Source organism: Halichoeres trimaculatus, unplaced genomic scaffold (assembly GCF_033239565.1).
Source record: "Halichoeres trimaculatus isolate MK-OKI-2021-1 unplaced genomic scaffold, fHalTri1.1 fHalTri1_scaffold_5, whole genome shotgun sequence".
NCBI lineage: Eukaryota > Metazoa > Chordata > Actinopteri > Labriformes > Labridae > Halichoeres > Halichoeres trimaculatus.
The window spans coordinates 9871893-9889909 of record NW_027437183.1 but is presented as its reverse complement, the minus strand read 5'-3'; the positions used below and the strand labels follow the sequence as shown (position 1 = coordinate 9889909).

At 39.8% G+C, this 18017-nt stretch overlaps 1 protein-coding gene across 1 annotated transcript in view; it reads right to left on the bottom strand.

Moving 5' to 3' along the window:
• LOC141790241 (transmembrane protein 132C) overlaps positions 1-18017 on the bottom strand; it is a 343929-nt gene that overhangs the window by 47539 nt on the left and 278373 nt on the right. The window contains exon 6 of the mRNA XM_074669971.1: positions 10149-10292. Coding sequence (XP_074526072.1) covers positions 10149-10292 — 144 coding nt within the window. The remainder of the gene's footprint in view (positions 1-10148; positions 10293-18017) is intronic.

Sequence of the window (18017 nt, the reverse complement as noted above, 5' to 3'; positions counted from 1 at the left end):
ATCCCACTCTGGAGGCCGTTTTCAAAAGTTTGCGTTTTAGGTCGGCTAAAACACCATTTTCGTGTAAACGACCCCTTAAAAATTAAGGGAGTTATGGCACTAGTTTGTGACTCAGATCCTGGAAAAAAGGAAAGAGAAGACTCTCTGAATCACATTATCAGGTGCTTAACACTGGGAGCTGTCAGGCTGTCCAAGCCAGCGATGTACAGCCTCTGTCAGTGTGCAGTGTCATCAGGGCACAGAGATATTTCCTCATTAATATTACTAATGTATGAACTTAGAGATCTTTTCCCATAAAAGTATCCAATAACACAGCCCATCATGCAGTGAACTGAGGTTACAGATGAGCATTTACCTCCTGGTATTTCATTTCAAAATATGACAACGTCAATAAAAACAATAATATGATGCGTGGTCTGTTAAAATTTGCATTCATGAGTTTTAATCGAGGTAGTTGATTATTAAAAGAAGCGCATGAATATAACATGGAGTACCATGTCTGTACATGCTAAGCATATAGAGTATCATAAATAAAGTCTTCCAGGACCAGTGGTACCATCACTGTTTGTTCCACGTGTTTCCTTTTCACTTTCACTTGACTTCCTGTATGTTCAGATATGTCACACTGTCTCCCTCCTACAGTGACTCAGTGCTTTGCTGGTACTCTCCCTCCTCTCACCCCCTCCACAGCCCATGTCTCTTTTATATTCAGGTGCAGCGACAGCATGTAGGCTCACCTTCTTGAAAAAAAATTGTCCTTCTCTGTGTTTTAAATCTGATGTGCTCTAACACCTCAGTCGACAAGAATAGCTCCACGACCTTCAGAAACCTGCATCTGATTGATTGATGTCCACTTACCACGAACTATGATGAAGCACTTCCTTTAACAACCATCCCAACTTCTCTCAAAAACCCAACGCTTCTTTTATTCCCCAACTTTAACCCGAATGGAAAAATGCAAAGTGAGAGATAAAGAGGGAGGAGAGAGTTGAAGGTAAAAGTCTGAGAAGTGCAGCTGTTAATGTGTGTTAATTTGTTTACACCTAAGCGCTGAAGGATAAGAGCATGACCACTTAAAACTGACCCAATTAGTCATCCCAGGGCAACAAAAGGTAGCTGGAGATTCACAAATTGGTGCAAATATTCAGAATACTTTTTTAGAAATTCTCATCAAATATTCTCTCATGCTCTGACAAAAGCTGAACCAAGAGTGCACCAACATAGCTACTGTAAGAGAGCACACAACGTCCCTCCAAGGACAGTTAGGTGTGTGTGTGTGTGTGTGTGTGTGTGTGTGTGTGTGTGTGTGTGTGTGTGTGTGTGTGTGTGTGTGTGTGTGTGTGTGTGTGTGTGTGTGTGTGTGTGTGTGTGTTTGTGCTTGCATCACGTAGGAGCGTGTCAAACTCTGCTGCTGGTTCATTAAATGGGCCGCAGATCAATTCTTAATCTGCTTTGTATCTGTCCTAACACATGCAGAAACACACTCTAATGTTCCCTCAAACATGCATTAGGAAACACACATACACATGCACACACACTACACAGATACACTCTCCCCCGTCGCTGCTGAGCCTTTTGTCTTCCACTTTGTCAAATTCAATTATGGATGACATCACTGAAGGAATCTCCACATGAAGCAATTACTGTTCAAATCCTGTGTGTGTGCATGTGTGTGTGTGTCTGAAGGGGCCATTCACCAAACCCTGTCTGTGTTGTTACTCATGTCATGACTTCAGTTGTTTGATGCGATAATTTTAAAAAGATGGAGAAAAACTGTTTCTCGGTTTTATTGTCAACAGTTGGTGTAATTAGCTGCTGGTAGCTGGCTCATTAGGTACGTGTTAACTACGTGAGTTGAAGTCCCGACAGCAACTAAAGATCAGTGGCTGAAAAGTGTAAGCAAGCTCTGAAGATTTCTTTGTGGAGGCAGACAATGTATTCAGAAATTTTGCAAATTACGACAAAAGAGAAAAAAGTAAGTCCAAATCCAACAGCAGAAACTTGCATCAAATTAAATGTCAGTAGGAAAAATCCGAAACAAACGCATTCCAGACCAAGGGGCAACATCCGGTAAGTAAAAATGAAGCCTATGTGGAAGTGCTAAAAGTCGCTGTTTGTTGAGAATCTGCTTGAGGCTGGCTGCAGAGAGACCGGAAGTCACGTACACACCCAGCCATTGAAACAGACTTTAAGGCATTAAAAAGCATATTTACAGCCTGGTTCAAAAAACAGCTTGGGTCTAAAACACTGATTTCACTATCGGCACACACTGTATGGTGAGTGAATATTTTTCTATCTCTGCGGTTTAGAAGTTATTAGGATCGTTTGATTTTCCAATCAGAGGCACAGCTCAGGTCATGTGACCACCAGGCGCCCTGTAGCTGCTCGAAGAAAAACTCACTGCTGGCGTCATAGTGACTGTGGCTGCGTCCACGGATTGGCTTCATTTCACGGTTTCAGGAACAGACAGGTGATGTTGTGGATGCTTGGTCCATGTTTCATACAGTCTATGCTGCAGCCAAGCACGCTACACCCTGAACTGAGGAAACACAACTTTAAGTGTAGCTTTGTTTAGCTATACAACCACCAGTAGTATAACTACACCAGGTGTCGGGCTCTAAGCACATAAGAGAATGAGGTTAGGAGATGGTCTTTTTTTCTGTAGCACAGTTTGGGGTGACTGCAAATATGTAGAAAAAGTTCCATGACCTCAATTAAAAACATGTTAGGTTTAGGTTTTTCTTTTTCTTCTGTTTTTGTCCCAGACAGAGGCAGGTGTAGAGGTTGTTTGATGCTGGTTTGGGTACTATTAAAAATCAGACAATATGAATACCTGTTCCATAAACAGGAAATGCATGTAGTATGTTTTTATTTGCAGACTGTTTTCCCTGTCTTCTAATCTTTTTATGAACTCACCTAACTTCCTGTTGATAGTCTGTAAAATGAAGTGTGTCTATACAAGATGCCATGGCGACTTCTGCTTCTAAAAACTTCAGTATTTGCTGACTTGTAAATGAGGTGAGTTGCTGGTGTGGTGTCTGTGATGGAGAGCAGAGCAGAGGGACACGCAGTGGGCTGGGAGAAGTGGGACTTTGGCAGCAGGCAAACAAAGTCAAGCACTTTCTTGCATCTTGCATATTTGTGTGGAGGTGTGGACTGGATTATCAATTCATACTTGCATCATCACCATGAAAAAGATTTGGCGAATAACATGTTTTTCTCTCTCTTACTTTTACTTGTAGCAGCTTTAGATGAGAAATATTAGTGGAGATGTGTAATTTTCACCAGCTTTGATGCTTTTTGTGAGGCTATACTGTAAAAGTGGCAGAGATGGTATCCTTTTAAAGCACGATATTCAAAGTACCAAAGTATTGAGAACTTGCATAACAACCATATTAGCTACGATGAAAGCATGAAGAGTGACATCAAAAGAAAACAGTGAGTAAAATGTTTGCAGCTTTTTTTGTAGAACTGCTGTACGCGCATGAAGTGAAAACAGATCTTACACAGCTATTTCATTATACTCCTTCAATTTTGTTATTGATACATTTTTTACTTTCATACTTTTGAAGTTCATATTTTCACCTTCAACGTCCCCAGAGGAAAGCTTTCAAAATCATAACAAAGACATTTTTTTTTAGCAGACTTGATGATCATTGGATAAAGTTTGTTTCCTCACTTTCTACGTTCAACTTTTTTTTTTACCTTTCTTTTATTTGCTTCCTTCTCTACCTGTCTGTCTTTTTTATTTTCTTTCTACTCATCCAGAGTTTCGTCCCAGTCCTCTCATTTGATCTCCTCGTGTCTCCCGATCGATCTGTTCGTCATCTCCTCACCCCCCTCATCCCATCTTTCCTCCCCTCTTCCCCCTCTAGCTTTGTCAAAGAGCTGCCTGCGTGAGGTCAGGATAATGGTTCTAATTTGTGTGTATGCGTGTGCTTGTCCCCTATCTGTCCCCTGCAAGCTGTGACACGGCTAACCTACACATACTGCTGTGTCAACAATAGCAGCACATACACATACTGGTATTGCAAATGACAGCATCTCAGAGGACCTTAACAAGATAGTTTGCTCTGACAGAGGATGAGAGGAGGGGGAGGGAGGCTGAGCGTTATTATCTATGTAGTACATCACTGCTGCTGCTTATGTTGATGTCAGGGGATAAATGAGCCAAAGTGAACAACACGAGCTGCATGACAGAAATCCACATGAGCACTCTGTAGCCAGCGACAGCTTCAGCCAGACATTTCAGCCATACATTCATTAGCTGGGCAGGGAAAGGCAGTGTTCAATTCCCCCTGCAAACATTTATCCACCATGAGTAATTAAACAAAAGGCTGGTTAATGGAAAGTGATGTGAAACCAAATGAGAAGTCTAATCCTCCGCAGACTATTGCTTCTATCGGCTAACAGCTGAAACAGAAAGGCATTTTCTCTTCCTGGAAGTTTATCTTTTGTTCCTACAAGTTTCAGACTAAAGCCAGCGGAGCAGTCGTTCAACAAAGCCGCAGTAAAAAGGTGGATTGTGACAGTTTAAACTATTCGAGGGGAAATTGCAGTCATTCCTTGATATATTCATTCATTTTCTCTGCTGGCGTAATAGTTTCATTACTGCAGGAGGCTGTAAAAGAAGTGTAAAAGCTAATACAGAAGGTGCTTTCTTATGATTTCTCATTGTTGTCCCCTCTACACTCCTTTGTTGCTCTTTAGGGTTATTGACCTCTCTTTTCAGGCCATGTTGGCTGGCTAAGCTTCAAAAACCATACATACTGAAAGGGTGTAACAGTGGAATACTTCTATCTTTCTTATATACATTTTTTAATTAAACACACAAGATTTTTCCACAACTCCCAGACTGGAAGAATAATATCATGGGATGTTTCAGGATGCCATAGGCACAGTTGGGCAAATTACTTTAAAAACGTAATAAGTTATAGTTAACTCTTTAGTTCCTCAAAAAAGTTAGTGAACTAGAAACTGAGTTACTTCTTCATAAATGTAATGAGTTACAAGGGAAAGTGAATACTGCGTTCAAATATTTAAAAGAATTTGGAATTTGCATCAATGTTGTTGAACTAGTGCTTACACTTGTATCCTTAAAACACTAGATTTACCTCAACAGACCGCTGTTTCTGGAAAACAATGACAGCTTTAGTAATGCTGTTAATTTCAAACACTGTTATTCCTGACACTGGTCATAGGATAAAATGGAAAATTGTCAACACAAATTATAAAAATCATGTTCTTACTCAATTTAATTTAATTTCACATATATATTTTTGAAAAGTTTTGTTGGCACCAAAATAAAGATTCTAACTTTGTTAGTCAAAAGTGAGTTACTGTCTACTTGACTTGTTGATACATTCGATTAAAGTTAAATTAGCTTGTGTGCACTTGAGGTGAATAAGGTCAGGTCATGACTTTTCCTTGGCAAGTTTTACAACCACTGGGAAAAAACTGTACAAATGGGAGCAATCTTTTTAAAGAATACATTTGGACATGTGGAGGTTGGGTTGGCTGGAGTCTTTGCTGCTGCTCTCCCTGCCTTTAGCTTTGGCATTCCATGTACGCCCATGGAAGTGCAGGGAGTTTTTAGAACAGAGCACTGGTCATAGGACAGAATGGAAAATTGTCAACATAACATCACTCTATTTAAATCTGCAACTTTTAACCATATATATTTTTGAAAAGTTTTTTTTTTGGCACCAAAATACAGATTCTAACTTTGTTAGTTACAAGTAAGTCGCTGTCTGCTTGACTTATTGATACATCCCATTAAAGTTAAATTAGCTTGTGTGCACTTGAGGTGAATAAGGTCAGGTTGTGACTTCTCTTTGGCAAGAAAAAACTGAACAAATGGGAGCAATCTTTTTCACAGATACTCCAAAAATTGGGCATGTGGAGGTTTGGTTGGCTGGAGTCTTTGCTGATGCTCTCCCTGCCTTTAGCTTCGGCATTCCATGTACGCCATGAAAGTGCAGGGAGTTTTTAGAACAGAGTGATACTACCAAACAGAAGTTGTTGCAATGTTAAGTGTGAGGTTTACAAAGAAAAGTTGGTTTTGTACAACTTAAACTAGGATGTAGACTGCCAGCATGGTAGATATTCTATTTAATAGATAAAAAATACCTGTTAAACTGAGCACTAATTGTATAGCAGTGCACCAGAGTCACTGCATTTGAAATCTTTTTAAGATCATGATCACATTAAAATCTGGATCAAAGAAAAAGCTTTTGTTTACTGTAAATAACGGTCACCATGCATAAAATCCACTTTAAATTTTGATGTAGTGTTCACCCGTGTCATACGTCGGGAATACTCTCTGCTTCAGGACTGTCAGTGCAGGCGTAAAGGAAGCCAGATTTTCCACAGAGCCTGTGAGAGACAGCAGCCTTTGAGCCTCAGCTCAGGGCATGATAGGCCTTTGTGTGCGTGTGTGTGCGTGTGCGTGTGCGTGTGCGTGTGCGTGTGTGTGTGTGTGTGTGCGTGCTCTCAGGATTGTACTTTACAGCTGTCAGAGTGGCTTCCTGACAGCTACAGCTACCTGGAGCTGTACCCCATGGGTGCCATTCTCAAACAGCTGTCTGTGTTAAATCTCTCTCCCCCTTCTCTCCCTCTTTGTGTCTTTGTGTGTGTAAGGGGACGACAGATAGGGAATATCTGTCAGAGATCATATGTCAACAATAAACAACAGTTTGCAGTCACCCAGTTGCATGCATGAGTGCTCTCTTTCCTCACAAACAATTTCTGCTCAGGCAAACCAGCTCATCCTTCTACAGATGCGAGTTAAGTGTTTCCTCTGTTAGACCAATATTCCTCATATGTACATGTCCTAACATGTTCTTAATATATCTTACTAAGTAGTTATGACTTACAAGTACAAGATATAAGTATCAAGTCAGTCTGACTTTCATGAAAAGAGCTGCTTCACATGTGCACTATGTCAGTTTTAAGGGCGCTGAAGTAATTCTTGGGATCTTTTGCAATCTGAAACTTAAAGCTCAGGTTCACTTCGGCAGGGAGGAGCAATTATTTCCAAAAGAGTCTTGGAATAAGTACAACCTCTGCATCTGTATCAGCTGGTTTTCAGGGGAAATCTTCCAAATTCAATATTCTGTGCTCCTGATAGCACACTGGCTATTTGCAACAAATACACTGCCTGCCAAATTAAACCCAAAAAATTCAGGGAGTACAGAGTGGGTACATTTTATTTCCCAGCAAACTTTGCCTCAGGAAATCTTATGCTGCTTTACACAGCTAATGTGCTCCAGTTTAGCTAAGGTTCTGTTCCAGTTCATCTTTATTATGTAAATGCTCAACTTTTTCAGTGCCCCATCATGTGCACCAGGTGTGCCAGTGTTTGTGTTTTCCTATGAAGATCTAAACATGAAGTATCACAACCTAAACACAAACACTTTAACTGCCTATTATCCTTGTGTCACCAGGTTGTAGAAAATAACCAACCGAGACACACATATGAACAGCAAAGCACCCATTTCTAACATCTTTTCCTACACATTCCTATCCCCTCTGCCCACCAAGACACACACATCCTCAAACACACACACAGCACTCTAACATTACATCTATCTGAATGAGTTCCTTCCATTTTCACTGTGTTGTTATTGATCGTACTTAAACAGCACCACTCCTGTCGGCTTGTACCAGGAAATTGGCTTCATATTGAAACTGTCACAGCAAGGGTGCGTTTCATTTTCGGGCCTGAAGGCACGGGGAATGGCGCACAAGAGGAATCAATCTTCAGTCCCTGACATCGGCTTGTTTCTGTAAAGATATTTTTTGATGTTATTTCCGTGCGATTAATTCTGTATGTTTGCTTTTGGTGGTGGTGAGGCGTATCATTTGAGACTGTCCTTCTAAGTGTCACGTTCAGCTGTCCTGATCAGGAGCCTCTCAGAGGGACACTGGAGCTCTGCCAGTTTCAAGTGGCCCTGACCTCTGACCTCCCTATGGAGGGGATTAAGTGTAAAAGTCAGGACTGAATATCGAATGAAAAAGCAAGGTAGCGATGTCTTACATCAGAGTTTTGAAACTGAGGTTTAGTAAACACATTTCCTGCAAACGTGACTTTAGTGATTACTGTAAATTTTGGGCTGGCGTATAAGATGGACTTATACTGTTTTCCACCTAAAAAGAGGGCTGTTCAATGGTTTATTTTGGGTAGAAATATTTTGGAGTGCATGTTGGATTGAAAAGATGATAACATTTAAGACAACTGCCCACACCTTGGTCTCGGGCACTGGAATTGGGACTCATAACTATCAATGTTACCACAGACTGGGTTCAACTATTGCAGTTTTAGAATTACAAACTCCACCATACAAAATAACAGATGGTTTAGATTATCGAGTACAGTAGGTGCCACATCTACAGAGGCTTCAGTCCTGGAAGCACTCTTCGTATGATTGAACCCTGGTCTAGACATGACCTAGAGCATGTTGAGACCAATTCAGCATCTTTTTACCCATGTTTCCTGACTCTCTTAAGATGTCCTGTCAAATAAACTTTAAAACACTAAAAGAAAGGACAGGCATAGCTAAGTAGGAACTGTACATTATTTACGTTGTTGGACACAATGAAATCTTCATGCCAGGGGACAGTTGGACCTTGTTCCTTCTGAGAGACTGTACCTTAAGGAGAAATAAAAACTGTTTCCTCTTTATGCTTTTATGCTGAGCCCTAACCCTGAACCCTAACCTCTTGTGTAAGTGATGCACAACAGTCCTTTTTATAAGCTCAGAACCCCTTAAGACATCATCAACTGTGAGGTTTCCATGGTGATGGAACATCTCCATTCATTTTAATGGGCCAAAAACATTGGAAAACGTTGAATATTTTAAAAAGTAAAAGGGTTAGAAATGTGTAAAGTACAAGCACACTTCTCCTGAACATGCTGAATGGTTCAAAATTTGAATAGTGAAAAATGTGGGGAAGAAAAAGAAGATTATCAAAGTCATAAGATTTCTGTATGTTGCAATGCTCTCTGCTCAGCATTTCAACTTAATAAAAGTTTATTTTGGTTGCTTTTAAATGAAGTAAGCTATGAACAATTAGTGCAGTTTATGCTGCTAAGCAATGACTCATTCTAGTTGTAAAAAATGTTTTTACTGTAGTTTAAGGCATTGGAAAGTTGGAATTTAATTTTAAATACAGGTCACTTTAAACAATCTTGACTGGGGGTGGATAGGATCTTTGGACTATAAGTTTCCATAAGGGCAGCTTTTAGTTGATCTCTTTTATGTTTTTGATATTTTTTGGAAATAATATTACAAAATTCAAAGGGTCTACATATACCAACAAACTGTGTTGTAAAAAGAAGAGCAAATGGTAAGGAAGGCAGAGACTGAAAGAAAAAACATAACCGCGAAACATGCCCTTTCACATTAAAAATTAACTAAAATAGAGGCTTTGAGTTCATACAATATAATCCTTATATTTATAGAAACAACAACTCTGTCATGCATTCTTTCACTGAAGCTTCAGTCTTGAAACCAATCAGTAACAAGGAGAGCTTTTTTCCACAAGACCAGATCTTTAGCTGTTTTACATCCTTAAAACACTGATTTAAATGTCAGCCATCTTTGCCCCCACTTACATCTCAAACAAAACAAACAAATGTGTCAGCCAAACAAGAGCAGCAATTTTCATGTGACATCAAGTAAAACAGAAAGCTTGCACACTGTGATAAGTGTCTTATTATGCAGCGGGAGAACGACACAAATCCAGCGAGATTTGGGATATGATGATGATTTAAGATTGGTTCCCTGCTGTGTTTAATGCCCTGAGTTTACCTCCTCACATGTAGTGTGAAAACGTCTCCATTCTTTAAAACTTGTCTCATTTTTCAGTCTCTTCACAAATGATTTCTTTACCCATATTTCACCTACCTAGCTGAGCATGTCGTAAGATATTTTGTGAACTCCCTGAGCCCGTTTTTTGTCTTTGACTCATGTTCAGTCACAATTCAGAATATTAAACGGTTTACTGAATGTCACTTTATCGACCTTTCCAAAAGTGCTATGTATAAGTTTGACTTAGTGTCTGACTTGGCATGTATGAGGAGGATCTTTTTTCTGCTGTGATTCCTCAATTTTTTCTATCCCTTTTTGTGAACTCTAAATGCATACCTTGACAACGTCCACGTCCGTTGAGCTGCAGGTGAGTGAATCGTCCACCTCCCTCACCTGCCCGTCAGTTTCCACTGTCACCAGTTTGATTGGCATTGCTACGCGTCGGCCTGTGAGTATGGCTGTGTTCAGCACCTCTGTGTCCTGCAGAAAGAAAAATAAAGAAAGTTGTATAAGGAAAAAACAACAGTTTTTGTTTTTATGGATTTTTTAATGATTCATTTTCACTGAAGAACTGTAAAAACAATTGACCCTGATTAGAAAGTTTGAAATCTCCAATAAGCGATGGTCACCCTAAGTGACGCTTCTCATCATCTTGTTTATGAAGCTTTAATTTTTTGAATTACTTCTCCCCGAGTGACTAAATACAAAGACAGAAAGAGAGGGGCCAAGCATAATAAACAAGTAAGAGAAAGCAGGGGAGAGGTTTACGGCAGAGAAGAAAAAGAGGTGATTATAAACTGCACGATTAATGTAATCAGCATGATTACATTTGATTAGATCCCACCGACAAAAATAGCACAAAACCAACACACACCTCAGAGAGCAGTGATTATTTAGCTTTGAGTTTCCAAGGGGGCATTTATTACCACCAACACACAAATGTCTGATTACAGGGTGTTTCTGGACCCACTGTTTCAGGAGGGGAAGAATACTTTTCTCTGTGTGTTTGTGCTTGTGTGTGTGTGTGTGTGTGTGTGTGTGTGTGTGTGTGTGTGTGTGTGTGTGTGTGTGTGTGTGTGTGTGTGTGTGTGTGTGTGTGTGTGTGTGTGAGTGTGAATTTTGTGGAATCCAGCTGAGTGTTCAAAAATGTCAACAAAGGGGATGAAAGAGGACTCATGAGAATCTATTTGTTTTACACACACCACAGTTTGCATTGCAATGGTTTCAGACTAAAACGCTGAGCACTTACAGCTCACATATGTTCAAGTCAGATATTTGTGTCCATGTTGCTTCTTGTCAGCAGCTTTGATGTTACCATCATGCTGTTGCAGGATTCAATGTATGATTACAATAGGGTGATGATGGTGGAACTCCATTACAGCCTTATTGCAGGATGTCTGAGCAGCTTCAGGGTAACTTTTTCTCGTTTCTGGTACTGTGAGTACAATCTTTTAGTCCCCATGGAGGACAACTTTGGTGCTTCCTGCCACTGTTGGTGGATAAGGCAGCACCTCGTAACTCAGAAGCAAGTTCAAGCAAGTATTGTTTTCTGAAAATATCTAACTCTCCTTTGTGTTATTAAAACTGAATCTGGACTTTTGCTGTGGAAGTTATTGACTGAAATATGGATGGTAATTACTTTACAGAGGTATGTAGAAAGTCAGGCACGTCTATTTTTATAGCCCAGTTTTCATCTTGCAGTGTATGAAAGATAGCACAAAAGCATACTTTGAATGATGAGTACATTTACATTTTCTGTCACATGCACAAAAGAGTATGACTAGTAACTTCTCACTTATCTACATTTAGACTGTTCATATGGCTACTTGTATAAAGCTAAAGCTCTGTACATTCTGAACAAGCTCAACATCTCTTACAGCTGACATCTTTAAATGACTGTTTATCATGATGTGAAAATGTGAGAGTTCAAAAACACATTAGAGGACACAAGGCAACATTAAAGCTATGAAATGTACAGAAAAGGAAAAAAGAACGATGGATAAGAAATAATCGGGGCTAGAAATGTTGTTTGTAGGTCGAAATTGGTTGCTAGGCGCCATCAAGTTGTGGCTGCCAGCAGCACTCTTTCTTGTCTGTTGCTTGTAATTTTTTCATCTCTTTTTTGTTATCTTTGCATTTTGAGTGAATCATTACTTTGTATAGTTCATTTGTGTTTGTCACAGACACCAAGCTGGTTGCATTTTCAGTGATATTTTTACTATTTTAGCTCCTGTGTTTGTCTGAAGAGCCTACCTGTAACCGTGGCTGCATTGTTTACATGCGAAATCAGCTTTTAGCAGCCTGTAGCATGTCGATGCTAACTGGTGCTAGGCCTGATGTCTCCCCTTCAAAGTGAGGAGAAGAAGGTGAGGACAACTTGCTGGTACTCAGGTGTGAGCTAAGAAGTGAACACATGGACCTCTCCTTCCATTCATCGTTATAGGAAACGTAAGATCTATCTCCAATAAGATGGACGAGCTAGCTGTGCTAACCTAGCAGGGTCTACAGAGGACATACGAGAAGGCAGAGTAGCATCATGCTAGCACAGACATGGCTAACAGAGCAAACATGGGACACCAACGCCACATTAGGAGAACTTTACCTGCTGTGAGCAGACAGGACACTGGAGAGGGAGACAGAGCAAACTGCTGAAGAAGCTCAGTCCTGGACCCTGAAGAGGTGGAGGTTGGCTGTCATCATCTATTTTCCTATGGACTATACTGTACTACTGTACTATATTCTTTCTTACTTTTGTTTTCTTGATTACTGCTGTGATTTCCTGCTGAATTTCCTCTCAAGGATAAATAAAGTATTTTCTATTCTATTCTGAAATAATTTTAAAAACATTTCACTGAACCATTCTAATACAATCCAGATTCTGATCCTGACAATGAAAAAATCCTGATCTATTTTCCCCATATTGCCCCCTAATGGAGAACATTTTCCTTGGTCAGAAGCAGAGTTTGCTGATGTTTACGCAGCATGTAACACTGCAGAAAACAAACCACTTATCATCTGTAACAAGAGACAAATGAGGGATATTTTTAAATTTCATAAGTCTGTAAAGGCACAAGTATGTTTGACCACATTCAACGTCTGATTCTAACAGAAATCTCTGAAAGAAATACTTTACGTTTATCAAACATGCCATGGTACAGTCATTTTCACATATTAAAGTGTGTTCCCCTATGAAAAAAGTTACGACACCCCTGCTTTAGAAGAACCTTCTGTCTTATCACTGATGGCCTTGTTTGCTTTTATAAGTCATTTAGGCATCAGTGTCAATTTCAGTGTGTTGTATAACCAGTTCAAATGTGCTCACAGGAGCTTTATGCATGCAGGGTTAGAGGCTACAGAGTGCTAATGCATGTAAATGAGCTTCCTTGCAGAAGGCTTCATTTTTAGCACAATTTAACCAACAGAAACACTGCGATCTTAGTTTTAAGATCATTAAAATGCGAACATGAACACATTATAAGACTTCCTATTATATAAGGATCAAGAAGGGGTGTAGTTACACTTCGCATGCATCACATTTCTGCATGAGGATACAAGAAGTCCAAAAGCACCTGAAAATATCGGGCAAATATGGCAACTATCCCAAACCCACTATTACATTGAACAGTATGTATACCCTGTGTAGAAACACATGAAGTAGATATTTGCAGACACGGTTATTTGTTCTGTGTCTAAAAAATGCAAAGATGCAAACACAGGAGGAAGACTAAGAGCAAATATGTAAATAAAGTACAAGTATAAATAGAATATCAGGGCAGAAAAACACACTTGCAGACATGAACACTCATGAATAACACAAATAAATGTAATAAGATGCTGATGCACACACATTCTCACTTAGCACACACAGTCAAGACTTTAAGTGAAAGTGACTAGTGACAAGTCGCCTAATGCCCTATCCTTTTCAGCAACACATCGCCATGTGACCTTTATTTAATGAGATCTATGTGTGTGTTTGCGTGTGTGTGTGTTTGTGCGTGTCTACTTCACTTTCCTACACACTGTCTTTCTGCAACTCTCTTTTTATTTCCTCTTTTTATATTTGGTTCAGTCTGCCCTGCAATCAGAAATAGATGCTATAGATGTGTGACACAACAGAAGACACTTATGCAGTTTGAAGGTGAGAAACAGGTGAGGAGGAAGAGGAGGAGGAAGATGAAGATGGGGAGGAAATAGTGGGGACAAACAGGATTAAAAGCATGGAAAAGATGAAAGCCAGGGAGCAGGAGAGGAAGATGAAGGGCACAAAGAGTGTAGACGAAGCAGAGAAATAAATAAATTAAAGAGGAGATTCTCCCTGCGCCTTGAGGGTCGGAGAGCAGATAGAGGGATAAAAATCAAAGAGGAAGAGGAGTAAGACGACGGGAGATAATGTGCATCTTGCTCTCTATGTGCTCGTGAAAGTACAGAGTCTTTATGTGTATATGTTAAAACGTATGTGTGTGTGTGTTTGTGTGTGTTTGTGTGTGTTTGTGTATCCCGGGGCACTAGTCTCTTGGAAGCCACAGAAGTGCCACAGATAACATCATGTTTACATCTCTGCTATCACACCACAGGCCAAAAGATGACAACAACGTGGGGGAAAGACTTCTTCTTGAAAGAAATAAAACATTGACTTATTAGATGCTCCCGTCTTTTCCTGCTGTCTCCTGAAAATAAAAACATTTTTATTTGTAAGGAGGGTTTTTTAGGCCTTGAACTTAAGGATAAGGTGAGTTGAAACAGGGCAGACGGAGCCATTTAATCATTATTTCTATCAGTATGTGGTTGTTTGGTGCAGTTATTTTTCAATGTAGTGTGTGCAGCTTTATCTGAGTTGTGGACATGCATATTTGCAGTACAAAAACTGAGTAAATTGGTTGCAATATCCCAAAGCAAAGAATACAATATAAAATGAGGACACTTAGCCAAGCAGCAGTTTTAGGAGTTTTGGTGCCACTAGAGTCTAGTTCCAAAAAGTCTCTGTGATGTCACGCATCTGTTTCTGAGGCACTGTCTCGAAACCTACCACCTCTGTGGGCCATGCTAGAAATGCAGACGGCCTATCTTTAGGCGACCTTGCACAAGTCACAGAGCCATAGCATCCACACTTGTCAGTGAAGTCAGCTTAGCCCTTAATTACACAAAACTCATAATCATTATATCTACTAAACAGCTGAATTATAATTAAAAAAAATAATACTCCATACAGTGAATGCTTTTTTGTATTTTAAATTTTGACCAAGCTGAAAAAAAAAAAAAATTCCATAAAGATCGTCTTTTTTTTTTTTTTTTTTTTTCAAAGATGGGTGTGTATGTGGTTTTCAGTACTTCCGGGGCCAGGCCCAAGTGGACATCCAAGGAAGTGCAGTTTTTGCATTTGTGCATCACAGCCAAATTTTGTTTGGTCAGTGTCCTTGTTATTCAACATTTTTTAGCACAGTGACAAAAGCTACATTCAGTCTTTACAGCCCCACTTTTTATTGGTCTTTACGGTACGTGGTCATTTAAAAAAAAAAAAAAAAAAAAGGTTCATATCTGGAGTTCTGTATAACTGCACAATTAAGATGAGGTAATAGCCACTTTGTTAATCCAGAAGGGATTTTTTTTTTTCACCAGAGTACAAAATAGGGTGTGTCTATGCCACCAATTTAAACTCACCAATCTGGAAACAAACCAGGAAGTAATAGTAACTCAGTCGTATAAGGTCACATTTCCTTCGTATTTCACACACACTATAAAAGTCCATCTCCCAACACTTATATAACCTCAAATCTATGATACTGCCATTGCACCACCCTCTAGATAAACATGATAATATTTTTTCAATTTATTGTAACATTTGGTCCCAGTTTTAAACACATGACCTCACTCCTACTCTGGACTGCTTTCCACATGCATCACAGTTATAATACAGCTGCACCTATTGGACGCAAATCATATGAACTATGATTCCAATTAAGCATTCATGCTTGCTGCGGGGACCAAACCTCATCCATACACATGTTTTTGGCTGAGCCACATTTTGCTGCACATGTAGCCACCCATGCCCGGGCTGGGACATATCCGCCGACGGGCTCCAGCCCAATATTGCTGCTTGCAGCTATATTTATAATTATTATCATTGAAAGCACAAAGTTAGTGATGGTAAAAACCAAAATAGAAAAACACTAACTATCAGGGGCATGGTTGTGTGACTGTGTGATCAACACACATGTTGGTGGACTATCCCTGTTAGCCAGCCAGCAACTTTTCACCCCTTTCTTTCAGGAGAGTCTATACTCGGTTGGAGTCATCATTTCCAATATGGCCACAGAGAAACAAAAAAGAGCATTTATTTTTTTAATCTTTGAATGTTTAAAATCATCAAACCTTACATCCTGCTCTGTATATTTTGCCCCTTTGATCCCCTACACTCTCTAAATTTTTTAAATCCCTCCACTTTACCCAGCTTATCTGTCAGACTTTCAGTGGCATGAAATTTGACGAACCATGAAATTTTTACAAACCATAATTTGACAATTATTGAATGGATAAATAGATTAATAGATTACACTATAATGTCATCATGAGAAAAGTCAGAATGACAGTATTAAGGATTGATTCAACGAACCAAGTAAACAGAGAAGAACACTTGTACAATAAATGTCCTTCCAACTCTCCCTCAGAATACACAGAGGAGTTGACCAAGCTTGTAACTAAACTGTGAGCAACTTCAAAAAAAAAAAGGTTTAATCAGCCTCAACCTTCACTAAGAAAATATTTCACTGATAAGTGTGAATTGATTTTGTTATTAAGGTTTATTGTGAGTTGCTGTCTTAACTCTTCTTGATCTTGGTCAAACTTGTGTAAAAATGTCGGCAGGCTTTTGTGAACAAGCTTCTCTAACAGGGATGGAGCTGTAATTGAATTATCTGCATGTTCAATCATAATCTAATTAAGTTTGTAGAGAAGAAGAAGGAGGAGAAAAAGAAGGAAAAGAGAAAGAGGGTGCACTCGTAGCAGTCAACAGAATGTGTTGAATTCAGACAATCTGCCTTTTCAGCTCAAAATGCACCCTGTCATAACGAGTGCTTTTAACCTTCATGTTAAAAACAACTTGAGTCTACAAAAAATGCAGAGATGAATCACAGGAAGAAGGAAAAAAGAATAGAAAGAGACAGAGAGGGCAGTAATGTGGAAAAAGAAGAGACAAAGAGCAGAATGAGAAAAAAAGAGGATGTAAAGGAAAAATCAGACAAACACAGCAGGGGGAACATTAGAGCGCGAGCAGAAGAGACAGAGAGGAAAAAGGGAAGAATTTCATGCCTGTCCAAGGGAATTATTAAGTGGCTCGTCAACAACTGGCTCCCTACTGCCTTCAAAAGCTGCTCCACACTGCACTCAGATAAGCTCAGAGGAGGTGTGTGTGTGTGTGTGTCAATGTGTCTGCCTGTGTGTGTGATGGGGTCTTGTGTGCCAAGTGCTTCTATGTATGAATGAATGGGTTTTAGTGTGAGTTCATGTCGGTTCAAGGGTGTGTGTGTGTGTGTTAGTGTGAAAGATGAGTGAAGAAGGAGGAATAGAGAGAAGAAATGTGTGTGCGTGTGCGTCTGTGTGTGTGTGTGTGTGTGTGTGTGTGTTTCTACACATGTGCATCTGCAGACAAACACATTTGTGTGTGCTTGACGCACAGAGAAATAAAGTCCAGGAACAAGTCTTTCTCTTCGATGAAGCTTATCCATGCATGTATGTATGTGTGTGTGCCTTGTGATGTGTGTGTGCAATTTGAAGTGAAGCAACTAGAGCGAAACCACCCATCACACTCTCTCACACACACACACACACACACACACACACACACACACACACACACACACACACACACACACACACACACACACACACACACACACACACACACACACACACACACACAGACTGTCGACGCACGGTTTCACACATGCACACAGTTTTTAAAAGAGTTGACGCAGTGAAAATACTGGACTGCTCTTCTGTACAAATTCAATTCCAGCTGTGACTTACAATAAAAGTATGTAAGCACTTCTCTTTCTGTCTCTTCTTCTTTCTATCTGTCTGTCGCTCTTTTTTTCTCTCCCTCCTTCAGACTCTTGCTCTCTTTTAAGCCAATACACACACACACACACACAAACGCACACAACGCAGGAGTCCCTCACAATCAAAATGGAAGTGCCTCCATCTAACCCT